The following is a 24,546-nucleotide window of genomic DNA, read 5'->3' as shown; positions in this document are numbered from 1 at the left end:
GTGAAAACATGTCAACGTCTTCTACACGGAAAGGTACTTTCAGCCTTTATGATATATGATTTGATTAATCCCCAATAGCATAAAAATTACTCATAGGTGAACCTAGTTCATATATTCATAGCTTAGAAAGAAACAAAGTGTCTAATAATTTTGAGTAAAAGATTAAATACTGAGTAATTGCTACTCCCAGAAATGATAAAGTTTTATATAGACTTAGAATTAGAAAGTCTCAACCATAAGTAATGATTTTGGTGATCATTAGATTGAAATTGAAGGATTCTCTTTCACCTTTATCCCCTTTTCACCCTTTAGGGCTGATATATACGTTCATTATTTTTCAATTTCTTGTCTAAAAACAAAATTACTGCTCACCTCTTCATCAACTTCATCAAAAAATATCCTTACTTAAAAACTGACGGACTAGAAGGAGCCCACTGTCTAAATATCATCAGGACATCTTAGGTATTAAGATAAATATGGGCAACACTTTAAGTCTAGAATTTGGGTAAGAGTATAGTATAAAGTTTTCACAAAAGTCGAATATGAAAAGCTTCAACGGAAATAAGTATGAGCGGGGCACAAGAAACCGAAACTATAAATTAGCTCCAGAATAAGGAGAAAATTTCAAATCAACATCAATCTAATAAAAAAAAATTGTAATTATTAAATTCAGTTGTGGTCAATAAATGTTACTATTTGTTCCAATTAATACTCAATACTCTTGATAAACTTATAATGTATATAATTTTGACGCTAAAAATGTAAAACGATATGACGGATTGTAAAATTTTTATACGCCGTAAAAAGATAGTTACTCAAGTGGTATGAAGACAGTTCAATACGACATGACACTAAAATTGCATCACGATTTACGTATTTACCATTCTCTCCACATTTGGTCTCGAGTGCTATTCTCAAACTTAGAAAGATAACTACTAGAAAAATTGGATACGTTTAGGAGATTGAGACAGCAAGGTGGAATCAAATAAAATAGAAAAATACATACAATAAATTCAAACTTTCAAGAAAAATTTATCATATATTATTTAGTTCCTTGCAACACAATTCATCAATTTTCTTTGTAATAGTAATTCAATTTTCTATTGATTCCATCCCAAATATATTTACTGTGATTAATTTTCAATTTTTTACTCCTCGAAATAAAATAACAAAATTCCGAAAATAGTGTTATGTTAAAAAATAAATGTGAATAATGTGAATCAGTGTGTTGATTGTGCTTCACCTGTTTATTTCCAGTTATTTTCATGAACTGTAGCTTTAATATTTTTAAAGGATGTGGTAATGCCAAAATGAAGTCAGACTATATATTAAGAAGTTCGCAGTGTCTAAATCCTTGAAAATAAACTCCAATCGGGTGGATAATGTAAGTTTCTGGTTACCAACGTTAAAAAATAAAGAATTAGAGCTCCACAATTTCTTAAACATTTCCTAATGCATCTGACGTACTTATAATCAGGTGACGAATACAGGTTTTTGGTTTGGTTTTTATTTCTACCAGCGGCAGCGCTGCGGTCGCAGTTCAGAGCATGCGCGACATTTACTCTGACTCAAGCAGAAGAAATGTACACTATTTCTAGATCGCTGCCGATGTGTTCATTGTAATATTTCTTTATTATTTCAGCTTTAATTGAAAATGCCGCCTCTTGTGAAATTAGATCTGTAATTCATTTTTTGGTTGCAAAGAAACTTAAAAAAATGATCGACGAATCTGCGAGTTTTTTGGAAAACTAAGGAATAGAACTGTTTTAAAAAAGCCTTCATTTTCTATTCCTTTCAGTGATATCTTTGTATTCAAATTAGTATTTTTAATGATATAATGTGATTAAATGAAATTGTGAGAATTTCCTTGGCATTCAACGTGTTTAGCAAAACCGTGAGTTTATAATTGGTGCTTTTACTATGGAATTTCCGAAGCTCTGACGATGACTAATTCATAAAATTGTTACTACAAAACCGAAATTTCGAAAACTTCGCTTACTTTAAATACCTAAAATTCGTACTGAACAACACAGAAAATAATTGATGGGCAGTGGAATTTCAGTTTTTTATACACTACAATGACTGATGATGTTATTTTCCGGATAGTCAAGGAAGATAAAACTTGAGTATCTTACGACACCTGAAAAACTAAACGGCAATCAAATGGAGGCACACTTCGTCCCCAACTAAAGTTAAACTTGACACCTTGAAAGCCCATTTTGCTTCGTTTTTTTTTTTGGACCGAAAAGGCATTTAGCTGGTTGATTTGTTACCACAAGACCATTAAGAAATTGCTCACAATACAAAACAAGCGTCGAAGATTATTGTCAAAAGGTGTTTTTTTTTCAGGATAATGCCCGACCTCACTCTGCGAACGTGACAAAAAAACTTGTACAATAATTTAAATCTAAAATCTTTCCTTGGAGGTCAACACTTCAACGATGATGACGAGCTGAAAAAACAAGTTACAACGTGGTTGATAACAAGGGTGACAACTTTCTATGAAGAAGGCATACAAAATTGGGTGACACGAAATGAGGAGTGCCTACAGAATTTCAAAAGCTGGGTAGAAACCTAGCTGCAGATTTTAGTGCAATAAAATTTTTTTCTGTATTTGTACACGTTTTTTGATATTACCAAATGGAACATAGTTTGCGGATATACCTCGTATTTTATCATTTCTGGACAGTTCAATTTATAATGAGGAGTACAAGAATGAGAACGTAATCATGGAAATACAGGTTTTAATTTAGCGCTTTATTTGAGTTTCGAGGCTCCGGCATAAAATTTATATATTTTCCATGTATATATATATATATATATATATATATATATATATATATATATATATATATGTTAAGAATCACAACAGAAGCAACTGTATAACTAAGATCGTTTTCTCTCATTCAACAACCCGGAACTAATTTTATCTTTTGATTCAATTACACTTTATCACATCGAACGAATAGACTTGAGTCTATAAAAGAAAATTGGTGAATATAAAGAAAAGTGTATATCAGATATGCAATGTAGATAATAAATGCACTTTCTTATTATCGATAAGTAACAGAATTTTCTCAAAGCAACTATCCCGACGAATAGAAAACTCCTTCGACCGAACGGATGCTCTTTCCGATAAACTTCGCAATTCTTGTATATAAAATCAAATATTCTCAGCTTTTCAAATTTAAATATGTTGGCTCTGTTATGTTGACAGAGAAGTGAGCACGTAGAAAAGTAATACAATATAGTTTTAATAATGAACGTCTCCATTTTATTTAAAAATCAAAAATAAAAATAACAAAACCAAAAAAATATAGTTATTAACAATGAAACCGAGGTTACAAATCGAAAAATAAAACTATCAGAACCTGGGAATAATGGATGATTCTGAAATAGAAAAAGTAGAAATGGAAGATAGAATAAGTTAAAAATATTATAACATAGTCAGAAACATTCGACAGAGTCAACTAACAGGAAAAGACAAATTCACGGCCATCACAGCGCTGGCACAACCAGTACTAACATATAGCTATGACATTATAGAATGGAAGGAGAAAAAAATGGGAAATAGCTATAGAAAAACCCGAAATGTACTCACCACGTATAATATGCATATATGCATCACCCCAAGGAGGACGTAAATCTACTACACACTGCCAGATCAAGCGGACGAAGAGATAAGTAAAAGACAGACATCTATTTTTTAATCATTGAGATTATGAACTACATAAAAGAAGATGCTAATTAAAATTTTTGAGAATGTTAGATCGATGAAATATGCCATCTATCAACAGCTTTTTATTTATGTATACGTACTAGTAGCAAGATATCTAAGGTCCAAAGCACATAGAGCCACTTAAAAGAAACTAAAGTAAAAAGTGACTGAAGTCACTAACTGGTTGCAAACTGATTAGTAACATGTCTCTGTACAGGCAGCACACTCAATTGTAACCGAATATTGACTGACTCAAAAATAAACTGTTCATTTTGGTTTATAGCAATTTTGAACTTTCCAGACTTTTTTCAAATAATTGATAAACAGTTGTATTGAAACAATTTATTTATTTCGACATATGAATAAAGCGACAGGATCTATTCTACATCCTCTTCTCAGGTTTAACTATATAAAAAAAATAACCAAACAATCCAGTCCAAACTTCTCTTTTATATACAATCTATCCTATTTGTCCATATTTGGTATATTGCTAGTACATTGGCCTCCAAGCATACCCTGAGGATGCTCGACTCAATACAGAAGAGAGTAATTCGACTTATAGGCGATATAGAGTTGATCAGATGCTTTAATAGCTTAGAGCGTAAAATAAAGGTCGCTGACTTGATGTGTTTTAACGATACTAAAACGGCAGATGCTCTTCCGAGCTGTCCAACATAATCCCACCTAGAGCAATATTTGTAATACCTACTCGACAGACAGGCGTGGCTCATGAGCACCGAGTTCGCCTGTAGATGCCCTGAACGTCAATTTATCGAGATTCCTTCCTTTGGAGAAATGCAAACAAGTTAAATCAGCTACCAACGCACGTCTTTCCCGAATACTACAGCCTACAGAAGTTCAAGATCAATATCCACAGCCATCTCCACACGGCTGGCACCACTCGAATTACTCGAGTATAAAAGGGTATAAACTCTTGTAGTTGCTTTTTACATAATATAACAAATATAGTTCAAAGAAACAAAAAACAATATAAATAAAGAAGACAGTAATTTTATAGAACGCATAGCTAGCCTGTTGAAGAGAAAAACTCGTGTATTATATTAGTGTGTTGTTATCGAAAACAACTTAAACCACAACAAAATATTTTGTTGCTTGATTATTGACCAACATAACAATGTTATCTATAGTAAACAAGAATAACATCTATTTGTTGAACTTGAACTTGAAAGTTTCTACTTTGGTCACCACAATTTTGAACGGCACTTATTTTGTATCTCAAATAAATCAAACCAGTTATATCAAATGTTCGCTGTACTTTCATAACATATTCATGACTTAATCATATAAACATATTATATTAAAATGTAATACATTAAACAAAATTTTTAAAAAACGCTTTTTTAATATTTTGTGAAAGTTTTTGAAACCGTATAAATGATACATTCCGTAGCAAATATACAAAACACGATCAAGAAAAATTGAATACATCAACAACAAAGTTTATTGCCATCTCCCAAATTTGTGAAAATAGGTAACCTCGTATTCAATGCCCCAATTATTCTCCATTCAAACTAACTCGTTGATGGTATCGATTCTAATACCGGCATCTTCTCACCTACATAATACCATCCTTTAACAAAAGCTACTTTCTATCCCCGAGTTAGAGAGGTTGTTGAAAGTGATAAAACAGCTGATTTAGGTTATAAGACCCTCTTAGAGCGTCAACTTACACACAAAACGTTTCTCATGAGAAGAAAGCAATAAATCAAGCCAGTTATATCGCTTTAAACGAGTCAATTGGTCCTTTTTTGACCCGACGACTGCGAGGCCGTCGTCAAACGTCTCTTTTGCTTTTATCCACAATCAACATTATCGGCTGAAAGAAGTTGGGAGAGCGGACTGGCGCAGATCGTTTTGGAATTTCGAACGAGTTTCGAAGATTCTTTAATAGTCAAAACACGCTGACGAAAAACCGCCCTCGCCTATCAGCCCCCTGCTAAGTCTGTCCCCTTTGACATTATTGGAGTGTCTTTTTCTATTTTCAATGTTTGTTCCTGTTATGATATACACTCACGAATAAATTGAATGCAAGCGACAATTGATGTGCTTTTTTTAAACGTTTTAAACTCAATAGTTTTTTAGATTAACTTTGAATCCAGTTTTTATTACTAATATTTGGTTCATACTTTTTCAATGAAAAAATCTATTATTCCAAAGAAAATATAAATTATGCTAGTTACAATGCACTTTATCCGTAGTTTTTTTATAATATCAATTGAGAGTGCTATATAAAACATGCGGTACTGATCAAATTAAATATACAGATTCAAACATTTCTAAACAAAATCTTTAGAAAATATATTTTGGTATAGAATAATATAATTTTTTAGTACAACTTTAAAGAATCCAATGTATGATCGCCTGTAAAGCGAAAACGGTGTTTCTTTTTGGTGAGTTTGGAGTAGGAAAATGCTGAGTCATATAAATATGTTGAACCAAAACACAAATGCAATTGTTCAACACATTTCTTCAAGTTTGGATACGTCTCGTTGTGAACCAATGCACAGGAATCTAGACTTGGATATGATCTTGATTTTAAAAATATGTCGCACCGCAAAGTAATTTGAATTTTTTCTGCAAATTTTGTAGCCACTTCATAGATATCACTATGATCAATGGATCATTAAACGGATAACTGATGAATTCCACCAAGTACTCGATATGTTGTATTCACAAAAGCAAATTTCAAAGTCTGATACCACTACTTTGTACTCGTTAGGAGTGGAATTGTAGGCAATATGTTTTTCCATATAATCCTTAATTTTTACAAATTGTTGAAATTTTTCCTTTGCAATGATGTCGACTATTATAGATGCTGTTTCACTTTTAGAAGTCTATGCAGTGACAACTAATGAAGTCTGGAAAATCAGGTATCACAGCCATGAGTTTGTTCTTTCGAGGAAATTATACTTAATCATTCTAAGTTTCTCGAGAAATCTTCAAATAATTTTTGTAGCTGTTCGTTTATGTTTTTACTTATTGTTTCTAAACGGTTTCACAGTCTGTTCTGCGTATTTATATTTTTTACCTTGCCATGGTCGATTGGACTAATAGTTGTGATCAATCGGTCGAACGCGATTGACCTGTTGGTTACCTCTGCTATAAAGACTCGCCACAAAGTTGATAAGACTAGAACTGGAATTTAATGAAGCAAAACATCAATTTATATAGAACAAATTTAAAGGGAATCTTAGCCAATTTACTAATAAATGTGATTTTTGTGGGATTGTGGCAATGAAATACCAAAGGTTACTCTTTTCAATATGTATTCTGAGATTTCGAATAATCATGTATTCATCATCGGGAAAGTAATCAATCGACAATTGGAGAATTACAAATTTTCTATAAAATTTAAAAATATTGAATATGGTTCAAATATAAATAGTGAGTTTGATGAATTATTCAATAATAATATCTATAATTCTAAATATATCTAGTAGATTATTTCAAAAATAATATTCCATAAACGTCACTTTCATTCAACGACTATAAAGTGTGGGAAAATAGCTGGAAATCTCTCCGAAGAAGATAAATGAGAATGAGAAATATAAATGATTGTTGCGTGTCTTCTGTGTCCATGTTTATAAATAAACGGTAACTGCGAGATTTTAGTGCAGCGAGTAAAGCAATAAATTTACTCTGGATGTTTGCATGATCTCTAACTAGTTACCAGCTGCACGTGTAACTGAAGGAATGCGTTCCATATTGTAACAGCGAGATGATATATACTTTCGCCACAAAATGACCCAGAATCGCGAAATTATTTTCTCAGGTATTTCTGATTTATTTTCAAATATTTTACATGAGTATAATAATATGAAAATGAATACATCATTCGATAATACGTGAGCTATTATATAATGTAAAGATATTAAACAAGAAACGTTGTCATTGTCCTGTATATCTAGAATTACTAAGCTCACTGGATCATTACATCTCACTTTCTCAATAAACCCTTAGTTCTAGTCACATACATTTTTTTTTCAGATTGACTGGCCATTAAAAGGATTAAAAATATCTCTTCGTATCTCTGGCTTTATAGGGACTATACATTTTATTTCAAATATTTGTGAATTCAATAAGACAACAGAGGAAATTTGATTTCAAAATTGTCTGTATTTGATAAAATCAAATCATAATCTGAATAGTCTTGAATCTTGCCTTGAATTGGAACAATTTCTTTTAGAGCGAAACGCCGCTCGTTTTGTTAAATAATCAATACTTTATAAATATGATTAATCTAAATTTATTTGAATTATACATTCTCAAATGGATACCAAATTTATTGACCTATTTACTACCAAGAATAAAGAAACTATTTTCGTGCGGGAATTATTAACTTTTCATAAAAATTGGAAATTTCTTTATTGTTTACCACTAAACACTAAAATCAGGAAAACTTTTTTTTGTTATTAGAATGTATAGAAAAGTAACTAAAAAAGTGTTAGCTAAAAAAGTTTTACCTAAAGAAATAAAATTTATATAAGAGTTATACCTATAATAACATATTTTTCCGGAACATGGATAATGACTGGAAGACATAGAAAAAAAAATACAATCAACGGAAATGGGATGGTTGCGAAAAATTAAGAACAAGATAAAACTAGACCACATCAAAAACAAAACATACAGATAAATATTAAATACACAACCTGCAGCAACGTAGAAGCCCATCAACTAAGATGGTTTGGACATGTGAAAAGAATGAGTGAGGAAAGAGTTAAAAGAATACTAGGAGCCAGAATAGTAAAACTGAGAAACAGAGGTAGAGCAAGGAACACCTGGATGGACAATAACGAAATCAACAGAACGATTTAGAACTGTGGAAAGAAACTACATGATGTTCTACTACAAACAAAAGACAGAAATCGAGAGAAATTTTTAAGAAAGTTAAGAACAGTATGACCCATACTCATTCCAAGTAACAAAATTTTGCAATTTAGTTCAAATTTTTGTATTATGCAAGAATTTCTGTAATAATAATTAGTATTAGATTCAAAGAAGTGTTATCCGATAGAGTTTAGTTTGCTCAAGTCAAGGTAAATATATTTGTCATATGTTTCCTATATAGAATACGACAATCCAATTTTTGTGTCTTAGATAGGTGGCGGCATAATCATCCAAAATACCTAACCAAATATCTTCTTGATACTTATTTTTAAGGTGTCCAAAAAGATCCATTTCAAGAAAATGTGGATTGATTGAGCTCCTCCTAAAGTAGCTGTTATCTGCTCTGTTCACTTTGAAGAGTATTTTTTTTAAACAAGTTGATCCGCCATACGAAAAATATTGTTATTTATATAACGAAATTTGTAATAAAATATCTTTTACATTGTCATCAGTGCACTGATGGCTTGTTGTCTAATGAAATCGATAAAACCTATTTTTCAACATGGATCAAGAATGAGGGTAGTTTGATTCATCTCTTTAAAAGTGTTATAAAAACTTATGGATTCTGTGAAAAAAAAATCAAATCACTCAAATTATTTGGAGGAAACATATCAAGATATTTACATGAACCAGAAATTTGATAACCGACTGTGAAAATTTTTTTAGGTGTTGATATATTTTCTAGTTTGGGAATTCATCAATTGGATGATTTCTTATATATCTTATATTATAAAAGCTATTTCTGAAAAATATAAGGCTTGCTCATAAAATAAGATTCCCCACGAATTTTCACAATGAAAAACTTGTTCATTAACATTGTATAATTCATGTTTGAAAATCTAAGACTTCTCTTCATTTTTCGACATGATTACCGATTAAATTGACATTTTTGTGCATGCGGTGTACCATCTTATTTATGCCAGAGTCCTAAAAATATACTGCATCACCGCAAAAATAGCTTGAAATCTCTTTGTCAATTATGAAATGTGTCCTTCTCAAGTGTTTTTTTAGTTCAGGAAAAAAATGGCAATCGTGGCTGTAAGGGGGGATGTGAGACGGTATTTCATCCAAATCTGTACGTTCATCTTTGAATTCTCTGCTCCATTTGCAATGTTGCACACAAAAACGAACCACAAAGCGTAATTTATACCTGGCTTGAGAATAAAATGGAAGCGCCATTTTTTACAGCTACCAAGACAAGAATGAACGTTTTAGTCAGGTCACCGGGGCGGGAACTGGGAAAGAGAGAGCCAAGCTGCACGACAGTCTCGCGAAATCCCGCCTAAAATTGTCCGCAGCTCTTTGAGAACTTCATTTTATGGACCTTCGTATAGATAGTATTAGATTCCATTTTATTGCAAACCAAACCGAATTTTAAGAATCAAAAAGACAGTTATAAAATAAAATAATTCTTTCAAAGGAGCAATAGAAATTTTAACAAGCTCAATTATTTAATGTATTCATTATAAAACATGTTTTGATCTATCTGCTGCATTGCAGGATTCATTTGCTCGCACCTATAAGCTCACTCACGCACGTTCCCTACCTTTCCTAGTACCATGGTGATGTCATGGTTGCTTGGAGAAAGGAATTGTGTGACGCAGTCGAAATGGTGGATTGTGGAATTTTATGCGTCTTGTTCTAGCTAACAGAATGGAGTTGACGAAGTTGCAAATCCCATTCGCTAAGGATATGTTGTTTTGTCCATCCGCTGCGAATAACATGAACATGCACTTTCATCATGTTGCATATAATATTCCCTCTAAACTATAGTGTATTGTATATTTAGTTATTTTGTCAATGTACGCAATAGTTGATTGAAAAATGTTATTTCGTATGAGAGAATATTATATTTAATTTCAGCTTCGCATTAAAATTTCTATTTTCATGGAAACTTTAAGAGCATTGACTAGCCAAAATAGAAAAAAATGTCCTAGCTAGTACAGGATGAGATTAAAGAATATGAGCAATTTTGGACTGATCAACCATATGTATGTAGGTTTTATCATAGTAACAAGGATTAAAAAAAGGAGGAAACAACTACCATGACTGCCAAAAGATTTGATAATAGATATGCAAAACATTGGTTGATTGAGAGGTGCAGAAACTAAAGGTTGAAAATGAATTATAAACAAATTATACATATAACGTACAAATGATACAATTTTCCACATAAAGTTATAATCGTTTTTCTTCACTATAAATATCAAAATTCAAAGATTCAGAAGTCCATAAATCAAATAAATATTCCCTAAACAGCTACATTTTCAAATAGAACTTTTTCGTGTGTTGTAAGTTGTCAACTAATAAATAAAAATAAATAAAGGTCAGAATTTTGACAATATATTCGAGGAGAAATGGCGCGGTCACGATAAGAATAGGGGTTATCTAAAATTTAAAATAAGAAGCTCTCGGAATTCTGTCATCGAGGTGATATACTGAGCAACAAACTCATTTTCTATTCTTATAAGAGCACAAGTCTGTGAAGTGCTTTTGCCGAAATAGTAATGAAATCTGCGGGCTTACACAAGAAACACAGCACAAATGTAAATTAGTGGTATAAATTCCATCCTCAGAATTTAATATTATATTCTTGCTGTTTACCATAACAACTACCACTTCTATTGAGTACTTATGTTAGTACATGTATCAACAGCATTATGTATGTATGTATGACTGGCTTCAAATTATGTAAAATTCAGTTGTAAACAACGTCTACAATGATGTTTAACATTATATGGGATATATATATATATATATATATATATATATATATATATATATATATATATATATATAAATATTTTAGATCTCTTCTGTTTTAAAACTAGTTTTTTTTGATAGTTTTTGAAGAAAGATAAATTTTGACGTTTCGACTTTTCCTTAAGTTTTTATCAAAATATTTTGATAATGATAAACTAATTTTAAAACAGAAGAGACCTCAAATCAAGAACATTTAGATGCATATATATATATACGAACAATAATATTCGGTTTTTAAAATGATGTTTACAACATATATTTTATAAATTCAATGATCAGTATGAGGAAAATAATATTAAATGTAATGACTTTTGAGTAATCCTAATAAGACTAATAAGTACAAACCTCAAAAAGAACATAACTAATAATATCGTAAGCTGTAGCATACAAAAATTTCCATTAAATCTAGAAATATCATCAATCTCGTGAAATACATATCTTATTATGTAATTCTAAACAAATCAGTGTAGTAAAATTGAATTCTCAGATGTGATAAAACTAGTAGATTCAGAGACATCCCTTTCCCTATAAGCTATAATTTTTTTTAAACAAACTGTTAATAGTTTCAGCTGTATGTTTGTATGCTTGTAATTGACTTTTTGGTCTGGATTTTTCTTTACTTTGAGCGATCAGATTTGAATTATACTTTGCATACTTGTTAATGACTGACGACAATGAAATAATTCGATCAAAATATCTGTTTATCCTGATTATATTCGACAGGATTCATAAATTTCTTTTCGTATCCCTTGCATAAGAGTACTACGTAAGCGTGCAGCCCCAGAATTACAAAGTTGTGATGAAATAAGAATAAAATTACTCATGAGAAAATAATGTCCTTATTATAAAATGAAATGAAGCTAATGACATCAAGTCCTAAATTTCGATATCACCATTTTGAGCGAGTTAAGTAAATGGGAAACAGATAAAATGAAGGACAGGGAAGACCTACTTAGTGAGCTACCTTGTGCAAGGGTAATATAATTGGGTCGACCCGGAGTAGGAATCGAACCCAAATCTATTGGTTATGCGCTACAAGCTTTACCATTTAAACTATCGATACGTACCGAAAAAGGAATAATGGAAAAGACCTATTCAGTGAATAACTTTTTCAGTAATCAAAAAAATCATTCGGACAGTCCCCGGATTGGGAATCAGACTAAGATCTATTGGTTAAAAAACGTTTAAAAATGTCATACAAAGCATCCCAAGCTTTTATAATAGTGACATTAAATAATGTTTCATCAGTAATTTTATTATTATGTCAAGAGTTATTTATTACCTCATAGTTTGATCGCTAAAAGTTTTTTTTAATGTAGAATTTATTTTTTTCAACAATAATCACGAATATTGTATTTGTTGGTCTTTAATTTTTATTTATGGAAATGTCTACGGAATTAATTACCAAAAAAATTCAAAACTGAGCGAAGCAAAGTACCGGAAATCCTCTCTTATGAGTTTAACAGCGGAAATGGAATTGAATTAAACTCCGTGATATTTCCGATTTTGCAAAATTTAGGATACTTCCGTGACATGAATAGAAGTATATCCACAAAAATAAAACATATTGTTAAAGCCCAAATATGATAAGGAATTACCTGTAATTCCATTTGACAGATTTTTTTCAACCTATAAGAGGCAAATGCTTAAATAGGCAAAAAAATATGGGAATTACGTTTTTTACCTAGGAAAAATAGAAAAAAAAAATTATATAGTTACATACTTCATTTTCTTTATATTTCATCGAAGAGAAAGTCACTTTTAACATATTTATAAAAATCAATACAATTCTTAACGTAATTAGAAAAGGAGCATCACTCGCTTTTTATTAAATTATGAATACATTTATTTTTAAATCAGTTCACTTAAGTACAATCTGTGTAAAAATCCTTTACACGTACCATTTTGATCTGGGTATACTAAAAACGAGGGATATAATTCGGAAAATGTTTCAATCGCTCCCATACTCTTGCAAGCAAACAGAAGTTGTATTAACAACATTCAGGCTTTTACTGATTATTTGGAATTCTCCATACAAGCAATCCATATTTATTTCTGTTATCTTAAAATATTCCGCAGCTTCTTGAAAATTGTTGTAGTTTAAAAAGTTTAAAAAGGGTAGCTTGGAAAGAATATTATTTTCTGACAAATCATATCGTCACAACAGATAGCCTGTAAAATTATTGTAGAACTGTAGAAAATCGTTTTTTAGTAATTCGTTTGCATCAGCAGTTAATTCACTCTCGCTTTGCTGCCAAAATACTTGTTCTTTTATTCTTCCCTCGATCTTCTCGCGAATCCCACGCATTTTAGTATGCACCTCAACAGCTGACAGAGTATCTGATTCAATCTTCTTCATTGTTATTTCTATCGAAAACATAAAGTTACGGATAAATGACCGATATGCCAAAGTCTTTTTCTCTTCGTCTTCATTTGTGATTATTTTCTCTATTGAACGTGGATATTCATTGCGGAACTACAGAAAATAAGATATTAGGGTAGGTCATATTTTAATTATTCTTTCAACAACCGTACTAAAGATAAAAATTTCGTCATGATATGTTTCATTATTTCTTCTAACTGCATCTCTTTCTCATAAAATTGGAGTTCCAAGTCCGCTCTTAGTTACTTCATTTGCTGATTCCTGGTTGCATTTTACGAAATCGTAAAAAGACGATTTTGCACCCCTGTATCATAGAGAAAGTATCGTATGCTAATTGGAAACATTTTTCTGCTTTTTTTATTACTTGCATCTGTCGCGATCGAAAAGTATAGATTTTTCTCATGTATGGTGTTTAAAATATTTTCCTTGGCTAGTTTTCGCATATATTAGATTCTGCTTTTGTCCTGCCGCAGCTAAACTTCTGAGAAATTCATGAATCGCTCCAGATATATGGTAACAATTGCCTAACCGATGTAAGTTCTCCAGCAGCTATTTTTTCTTCCGTGTCCGTGGCAAGACTCATCAGGTTTAGAAAAATATTGTGTTAATATATTCGATGCACCCTTCCGATATAAATGGATTGAAAACACTTCATACCCTTCAATATCTATTAAAACAAAATAAGCACCAATGTATAAGCTGGTATAACCTTAATGTTAGTAAAAAATTAACAATTATGATGATAAATTGCCAACGGGGAAAATATCTTTTTATCTTTCTGTTTTGTGTAAATTTGCTGAACAACAGTTTACCACTGTTTTTGTGCAGTTTCTCGATACTAACCGTGAACTCGTTTTTTGTGACCGTTATTTTTTGTTATTAACAGAAATATGATACGATACATCATTTTAAATGTCTAGCTCCTTGGTGTAAGTTTTAATAAAGTATAATCATGTATTGTATCCAAAACATGAGCCCTTTTCGTATTCGTATAGTAATCGTAATTGCTCAAATGGTTTATAGCATTAGAATAATTTGTATCGCCTTCAGTAATAGTAGCTAATATTATTTGTTGTTTATTTCACGGTTTTATCTGCGCTTTACTGTAGATTTAGTTTGGGTTTTTTTGAAAAGTTATCCTCTTTCATATATTATTGCTACAATTGTAAATAACTTATTGAAAATAGATTTTATAAGCAGGCATCCACGTCTATCCTAAGACAACCAATCAGTTTCTGCAGTACTATACAAACGGCAGTCCCATGTTAGTCCTCAGAAGGTTGGGTTGGCTTTAAGCCGAACTTGGGATACGGTTGAGCATAAACTGCTTTTAGGGATACTCCCGTATTTTCCCTGTTACCAAGATCCACTTTCAGATTTTCTTCTAGGTTTCAACCACATTGAGCTTGTATAAACAAAAAGTTTATGTGAAAATAGTCTTTTATATCAAACAAAATAAGCACATAGTAGATCTGTTTAACCTGTTGTATGCTTACCAAAACTTCTTTGGTGCCCTTTTATTAACTTCTATTTGAAACATCTACCCCTTTTTCGATTTTAGGCTAGTTGTTTCAGACCTCTAGCATACAAATATCCATCCCCCATTTTATCTGGTTGTGGGTGTAAAATATTCATATTTTAGGAAATTTCATTTTGGCGCTAATACCAACTTACGTATTAAATACAGTTTTCTATTTTCTTCTATGATTATTTTGATAATCATAAGTGAGCCAGCAAGGAATCCGGATTTTTGGAATCAATAAAATCTAAATTATGATATGCAATTTTGTTTATCTGGTTTAATCCAATGCCAAATTATGAGGATTATGAATCCAAAATGATATTCTATTTTCAATATGACTGTACTCCAAGATATAAATAATAATTTCACTTCTTAAGAACTTAAAAAACAATGAAAAAATCTTAGTATAACTACAAGAATTATTTTTAAAAAATTGATAAAGTGCTTGGCTTCATTACTACATCTACATATTGAAAATTGCATTTAAACAGTAATATTCCACTATTTCACTTAGTTAATGAAATGTAGCATTATTGCATCAAGTTATCCCAGTAGTTGTTAATTAATTAAAAGCATTGATGGCGCTAGTGGTAAAACTATTGGAGCGATATGAAAATGGACCAGGCTATGTTAGTTCTCATTGGTTTCACTCGACTCAAGGAGATAACTACTTCACAACCGGATACACTGATGATGGACTAATTGTTTCAACTATGAAGTTATGACACCCTACTTACTTGTTAATCAAATACAGGAGGCAACAGCTGGATACAAGTATGGGAAAACATGATTTTAGTCGATTTCATTTATTATTGTCGAAGGTTTGAATAAAATGTAATGTCAGTATGTGAAGGAAGCATTGGGTGAATAAAATATACATATATGAAATCGAAATTTGGAAGGAATCGTTTATTTATTGTTTACGGAGAAAGAATAAAATTGAATACTATCAAAATTAAGACTAATCATAATCTTAACAATCTTCCTCGCGATAAGGCTTGTTTCCACTAAGAATAAATCGAATGGCTTTGAGTTTCTAGTGATTGGCCATGATAATAATTGTAGTTGTCATTTTCGTATAAAGTGGGTTATTTCGAGTTTTCAGCAATTATTGTTAACTTAAAAAAGTTCGTTTTTAGTTTAATCTTGAAAGACAGGTATAATTTGCCATGGATTCAGGATTTAACAAAGCAATCTGCAGTAATTTGCCCATAATTAACGCCGTTATACTTGACAAATTTTTTGCTAGCTTTTACCCGCGGCTTCGCTCGCATCGAATCCATTAAATAAGTATCAGAAATCATTATAATAGAAAAGAACGAACTCTGTAGCTATATTAGAACCTGAGATATAGATCTTTGAATGTAGAAAAATTGCCAAAAACCTACAAAAATCCATAACTCCACATTGAATCTCCGCGCCTAGCTCCTCTCCAACTCAACCGATTTAAGTGTTTAAAAACTCAAAAGAAAGAAGGTATTTCAGCGAGTGTTCTTGTACCAAAACGAAGTCTCTATCTTGAATAGAACCTGAGATATCGAGGATAGAACGTGTGTATGTGAAAAACTCCCATAAGTAATGTACAGGGGGAAATCGCATTTGAGTATAACTTGAGAATCGTGAAAATTAGATGAAATTCGATGGTTGATGGCTGATCTGTGCATCAATACCTTTCATTGAAAAAAAATTAAGCAAATTGGTTGGGTAGAACGCCTAAACGGACTCGATTTTAAAAAAAACAGATAAAAATTTGACGTTTCGACTACTTTCAGTCTTTATCCAAATATGATTCGACACTGACAAATAATTTAGTAGTAGATTAATTATTATAGGTAGGTTTGTAAATGGTTGATGTTCTACATAAGAAAATATAGAATAACTAATCAATTTTTGCCATAAAATCATCGGTTTTTTAAATAAAAAATAATTCTGCTTCTATCTGTGTAAGTTTTTGAAAACGTAGGCGGAGACAATATCTTGTTTCTATAATCCAGTAACATAAATGTTCTTGTTGTTATTCATAAAAAAATATAAGAACGAGCGATATGCTGCCTGTATACGAAAACTTAAGACAGCCTGTATTATTGAAATACACAATTCATTTTAGTTGTCAATAGTACATACAATAATACCTCGCTCTTTATTCCCCTGGTGTGTTATACATTAAACCGGGTCATAAAATATGAAAAGAAATTTCGACCAAACGGGAAGTTCTAAATCGACAATAACACAATATAAATGCACTACTAGTTGTACATTGTTGAAAGCAAGCACTAAAGTGTCAACAAGAGCCATTAGATGGCATACAAAACTTGGGCTATAACAAGTTGGCTGGACGTCAACAAACAAGGGGAGTTTGATTTTTTGTCGTTGTGGCACATTAATAAGATATATTAGCCTACTCGATGTAGTGTTTTGTTTATGACAACGATACGGAATGGCGGACAAAAGTTGTTCTCGTGGGTTGATGTCCAAGGCTGACAAAACTTTTGAGCTAGTGCATGAAAGGATGGAAACCGAAATAACTTGGATGACAAAACATTTTAGGTTTACAAATAAAGTTAAGGGGCGGGCAAAGTAAAGGACAGAGTCCTTTCGTTTCGGCTTCAGTTTTTTTATGTCAAGTGTTTATTTACGGTTAAGAAGAACGATTAATCCTTTTGTTATTCGCAAATTTATATTTATTATTTCATGTTTTCACACATCCGCGGATCAGTAAACGTTGATAAATTTTATGGTCCGTAGTTCTCCCTGTTTTTTGTTAATTTAAGTAAAAAAATATTCAGTAAGGGACCAACTCATAATAAGGCATAAAGTAATTCAAATCTGTGCGAAAATACACTTCGGCAGAATTTCAACGTCATATATTTTTTGCAAGAAAAGCAAGTGTTATATATGATTCCTTTTATTTCATTCTATGCTTCATTTTTGTACTGAAATATTGCTGATTATAAGATTAAAACTCTTTATATGCGAAACTTTTTCATTTGAAACGTTCAGTTACCACAAAGGGATGAAAGTGAATAATTTCATTCTCATATAAAAATGCGTTTAAAGTTTTTTTTCATATTCATATTTACTTTATGACCTGATTCTATATAAAGTTCAGATTCCAGAATATTTGATTAAATTTTTTCAAGCAAGTTGTTAGAGTTTGATATGAAATATAGTTACAATTTTATCCGCAACTTTGGTTTCTGATATTTACTCAATCTTTTTCTTCGCACATAACAAAACGTTAAGTTGCCAGCCAATTCTTCATCAATGGAAACATCATTAGGGACTTTGGCCGACTGATCTCAATCTCTACAAACAACCTCCAACGACACACAAACATCTTAATAGGAAATAGAGAATTTTGTTAAAGACACAAGTCCTATCACGTGCATAACTGAATTTCTATTTGTCAAGATATCGCAGAAACTATATCGCAGTATGACCTCAAGATCGACAAACAAATTGCTTATATACACACAATATATTGTAGCACAAATTTAAAAGGACAGTATCATCAAAATTATACTCACATATGTAGCTCCAGTATATTTTGCCACAGGAAAAGGCTACTTAAGGCCACTACAAACGCTACAAAACAAGTGTCTCCGAATAGCGATCTGCGGATACTACACTGTCTACCAAAAGAACTTACCCAAATGCTCAGAGCTGCAAACCGCGTTAAAGTCATCTGTGATAGTGGATGCAAACCTCCACAGGATTACTTTCAACTATAACATGAGGACTTGTCGGAAACTGTGATCGGGTTAACCAGATATTGAATGACAATTATTGGACATCTATAAAAATATGATGAGAATCATTCATTCATTGGAATTTCCACTGAATATTGAACGTGACGTTCGGAAACTGATAAAAATCTCATTTTGGATTAGCCACTTAAAATAATATCCACACCCAGTGACTTTGTAGTCATACCTACACGAAGGTAGATCGTTCATCATCATGTGATAAAATTATTCTTTGTTCATGACGGAGCTTCTCTGCATTACTTCCCCAATCCATTACTATGAATATTTCTACCGTACTTTGAAGTTTATTACAGGACTGTAACTTTAAGGAAATTTCAACGGTAATTGCGTTACAGAAATCGAAAATTGTGTTACAAGTTCATATTTTTCACGAAAAAATGCGAAGCAATGACTAATTTGCATCAACTACCATGTATAGTATAATATAAAATATTGTTAACTACAATAATTATACTTTTCATTTTAATTCTTTATTTTTCACAATATTTAAATTTACTTACGATGTTTCAATTGATTAGGAATATATTCAATCGTTTGTGTTTATAATGTCACGAAAATACGAAAAGAAACTCTTGAGAGTATAAGAAAATTTTATAAAAAAGTTATTGGTAATTTTGATGCACTTGTACAACTACCCACGTAAACAAGTATACATTGAGAATTTTCAAGATGGACATTAATGATTCCTTCGGTTATCCTACATAACGCCTCATTATTACATTGGCATTTGAAATAGATGTAAACTGTCAAAATAATTCACTAGATTAGATGAGACGGAGGGTTTAATTGCAGATGAAAAGGAGGATATGACAAAACTACGCTGATATTTAAATAGAGGAACCATTGTATTCTCATTTTATAGAAAATTCTCATGTTTCTACCTTAGATTCATAACTATTATAAAATAAAACGAATAAAGTATGCTACATCACTAAATCAATCTCGTCCAATTTATATTTGACAGTTCGCACTATGTATAACAAGCTAAGAAGATGTGTATACCTTCACTTTGTTTTCTCTACACAAATTGAGTTTCATCAAAATGTAGGTTGAATCTCTGCCATCCACAACGAGATAACAAACAAATTTAAAAGTTTGCGTCTTCTTTTTCAGTCAAATAATGCGAAAGCTTCTGGGTTTAGAGAAAAAGTAATATGTCTAAATCTGTAAACTTGGGCCCAAACACATTTTTTTTTATTTATCATTCATAAATTTTTAATAGCGAATATAACTAGATTCCATGGTTACTTTAAATAATTTTCTAACTATACGCAGTGTGTCACAAACTTTCTTGGAGATAATATTTCAATTCTAAATGAAATTTTTTGTTGTATTTTTCAGATAGGTCAACTTTTGGGCCTCAATTATTCTAGTCTAGTCTATTATTTTTTAATTAAGTCTTCTTTGATTAAATTAATGAAAATACATCGAAATGGAGTTTCCCGTTGTTATTGCTTTTGTTTCTGAGAGAAAAATTTGTTTGTGTGAATTTGTTCAGTAGAATTTAGAGACTACCGAAAAATGTTCCAGATAAATCTCAGAAGATTTGGGTTAGCCCATGTCAATATATATTTGAGATCGTGTATCGTACTTGAAATGTAAATTACATACTGTAAACAGTTCAAAAATACAATAATGAGAAATTAATATAACATGTTTGGGTTAAAATAATAATTGCGAATGACATCGCTAATCAGTGCCAGGAGAAATATTTTTCTTTTGTTAGCCGATCATAAGGAAGTTCCTTTTCGAGTTTCAATATAACAATCAATAATTTCTTTGTAGTTGTAAAAGTTTATATTTCTTGAGAAATTGTAGTAATTGAAGTAATGTACTAGCCAAATGTTAATAAAAGTGATATTTTTCGCGTGATAAAAATTTTCTTACAGATTTTGTGCTCTTAATGAGACGTACATCCGAATTGATAAACCTACTCAAGATCTAGATTTAGGGAATCTTAGTACTTAAAAATTAATATGACCGTTCAATAATAACGAGCCCTTATGCAATCACAAAATTATTATTCAGTTGCAAACTGTGATACTCGGGTAAATTTTATGTGGAATATATTAATAATTATTTACTTAGGATCCAATATAGAGAATTTTCTTCTGTCCTCTATTCGTTCCAAAAGTAGTGTTCCAGCAACAATCATTGGGTACGTGTTCCTAATAGATTATACTAAAGCCATGCGTAGTACACTAAAGCTCAAAGTACGATCACAACAAATAAGTCGTAAAATGACTTGCTTCTGTTTTTATTCTTTGTCAATCAATTCAAAATAAAGTGAGGTGCTACAACAATTGTGAAAAAAAATGTGATCTCAAGAATGTATTTTTGATAATATATGGTTCTACCTTGGAATTCTTGGAACCGTTGGTGATATTCATACTGAATACACTGTTTACACCACCAATACACCAACACTCACGATACAACACTTTCTGACGCGCGTTTCGATAACCAAGTTATCGTCTTCAGAGATTTAAGGTAAACTGTTTACCTTCAGTATAATATATGGCCCATTTTATGTAATTAAGATTTCATTTCGGATTTGTTATAAATATCTTCCGAATTCCTTTTGAACTATAAGACTGGTGGAAAATTGTCGATGATATAGTCCAAATATTTTATTCCAGATCCTCATATGTTTTCGTTAATAAAAAAGTGTTTTAGAGGCACCGTCACTGATGTATTCAAATTGGTTAGCCAATTACGCACAAAAAATTGATGTCCTGTATTTTCTCTTGGGTCTGCTGAAATCTTATTACCAAATAAAATTTGTAATGAGTAAAAACATATAATTAAGGAATGAGAAAATGACGGAAGCACTTCATTTAGCAGATTGCATTCAATAGAACAATTAAAAAGTAACACAAGTCCCACCGTACTAAACGACGAGGTGAAAAACGCCATCAAACAAACAAAAGACCAGAAAATCATCCGCCGTTCATGTAGCAAGCGATATTTGTGAATGTTTATGAAGTTCTCTTCTTGGTAGTAAGTAAATAAGCCCTGCTATGTTGATCTGGGATATATTGGGGTAGAGAATTACCCAAGGGCCATGCGAAAACACTTCTACTGAGTCTCTTGATATTCACTGAAGTTACGCTCAGCTATAGAGTGTGGAAGTCAAATAGAATAAATTAATTATTCCGCTTTCTATACATATTTACAGAAAATCTCATAACACGAAATTTGAACTATAAATTGGAATTATTTAACGTGAAAATACCTCCTTCAAATGAAACTCAAATTATCATATAGTTTCTCAATATCGTTTAATGCTAGTTCATTATTTCTTAGTGTATCGGTTCCACAGACCTTGAAAACTGAACGGTTTCGATCGAAAATACTAGATTGAAAATAATTAATCGTCATCAGCTTGAAAAGTCACTTAAGATCGTCAATTTCCAAATCAAAAAGATGAGAAATCATAATTTATAAATCAAATTTTTATATGGCTTGTAAAATGTTTTTAGTTAATAACCTCAACGGATCGTTGGTCGAGAGGTATGATTTCCGCTTAGGGTGCGGGAGGTCCCGGGTTCAAATCCCGAACGAGGGCCCAGTATTTTTTTATTTTGTTTTTTTTTTTTAATACAATTACCCAACCAACGCCTCCATTCATTATTAAAGCAAAAGAAAAGCGCTTGGATTAAGAATCATCAAAAGTTATTTTTCGTTCTACCCAATAAATTTTTTTAGTATTCTGAAATTTTGATTTCGTTTTTCTATTTCAGTAAAATATAATTTCAGCGTATATAAGATGGGATCAGAAAAAGCATTGAATTATTTTATTGAGAACTAAGAGAAAATTTGAATTAACCTCCTTCAAAGTAATACCTTTGGTTAGCAACGCACTTCCCAACGCTAATCCACCGCCTCTTCCGGAATTTCTTGCAATTACTCTGTTGTGAACTTCCCAATACTAGAAATCGGCCATTGACACAAATTTTATTTAAGGTACGAGTCAGAAGTCACGTAATGTTAAATCTGGTGAGGGAAGCGAATAAAAACTGACTTGTGGCACAGTACGTACTCATGATGAGGAAGAGCCTCGTTGATACAATTTTCAGGTCTCTCTCTGCACAAATCATTTTCAAACGTTTCAGTATTCCGCTGTGAAAGTCGGAGTTTACAGTTAGAATGAGTTATCTATGGAGTAACAGTTTGACACAGCATTCATTCACCTCTTAGTTGTAACTGCACCGCACATTAAAAATTTAAGGTAAGGCGAAAGCCAAAGATTCATATTTTGAAATTCCTTAGAACTACCAAATATGTTTATGTATAGTTGCTAATAGTTCAATAAAAACTAGAACAACATATGATTAAGAATAGTGATAGTTAATGTTCAAAATATAAACAAGAGATCACCAAAGCAGTTATAGTTGCATTTTATTGACGAAAACATTAAATGGAATAAAGAGAATTGATTTGTATGAATATGATACTCACTTTCTTGGATATTAATACAGTAGAGGGCAGAAGAGGCCATATCATCTGTTTACCATTACGAAAAATCTGGAATGAAAAATATTTTTTTATTATTGGCATTCAAACATTAGTCTTTATGACGAAAATATAAAATAAAGTTTTAGTATTAATACTATTATCAATATCTCAGCAATGTGTTGGTGAAGGTATTAATAAATATATTCGTAGATTACGAAGTTTAAAAGGCTCTAACAACGAATATGCTAAACATCTGCGTCTTCATGATGACAAAGTTTAATGTAAGCCTTATAAATCAAAGAAAATTCTTGAGTGGATTGTTATACAACAAAGTTATTGTTCAGAATTTGCAGATTTTGGTTCCAGAAAATTCATAGGTGTTTGAAAAAAAAAATGCATCTACAAAGATTATAGGTTTCTAATCTTTTGCTTCTAGATTTAACAATAATGAATGTTATTTTATAGGGTTTGCCTGAAGACAAGTAACAAACATATCACTTAATAATTGGTGTGACTGAGAAAAACACTTTTTTGCCAAAAATCGATTTTATTCTCAATGTAATCTCCTTCAATAATCATTCCAACGCCAACGCTTCTTCTCGATGACGTGTTTGTAGAAGGATTTGTCTTTTGCCTCAAAATAGGCTTGAGTTTTAGCAATTGCTTCTTCAATGGAGCTGAATTTCATAGCCAGTAGTCACTGGAAGATAGATCTGGACTTTACGGTGAATGAGGAAGCAATTCGAAGAGTGATTCGTTCAATTCAACCATCGTTGCCATCCATTGGTGAATCCGTGCATTGTCTTGAAGAAACAGTGTTTTTTATTCGACACATAAGGCCGTTTTTCCTTTATTTTTGCAATCAAATGATCCAACAACTCTATGTTGTTTTCGCTATTGATTGTCTCTCCCTTTTGGAGATAATCTATGAACAATATTCCATGCGCATCCCATAACACTGAAGCCAGATGATGATCGTTTGGATTTCGAAGTGAATTGATGATTCCATGTTTCATTTATTGTT

At 31.6% G+C, this 24,546-nt stretch overlaps 1 protein-coding gene across 10 annotated transcripts in view; it reads right to left on the bottom strand.

Moving 5' to 3' along the window:
* LOC130901333 (calmodulin-binding transcription activator 2-like) overlaps window positions 1–24,546 on the bottom strand; it is a 488,194-nt gene that overhangs the window by 361,230 nt on the left and 102,418 nt on the right. For all 10 annotated transcript variants that reach the window (XM_057812641.1, XM_057812676.1, XM_057812684.1 and 7 more), the window contains exon 2: window positions 23,526–23,591. In XM_057812641.1, coding sequence (XP_057668624.1) covers window positions 23,526–23,565 — 40 coding nt within the window. In that variant the 5' untranslated portion in view covers window positions 23,566–23,591. The remainder of the gene's footprint in view (window positions 1–23,525; window positions 23,592–24,546) is intronic.

Source organism: Diorhabda carinulata, chromosome 1, assembly GCF_026250575.1.
Source record: "Diorhabda carinulata isolate Delta chromosome 1, icDioCari1.1, whole genome shotgun sequence".
In the NCBI taxonomy this organism is placed as follows: domain Eukaryota; kingdom Metazoa; phylum Arthropoda; class Insecta; order Coleoptera; family Chrysomelidae; genus Diorhabda; species Diorhabda carinulata.
Note: the sequence above shows the minus strand (reverse complement) of the source record. Positions and strands in the feature narration are given on the sequence as shown.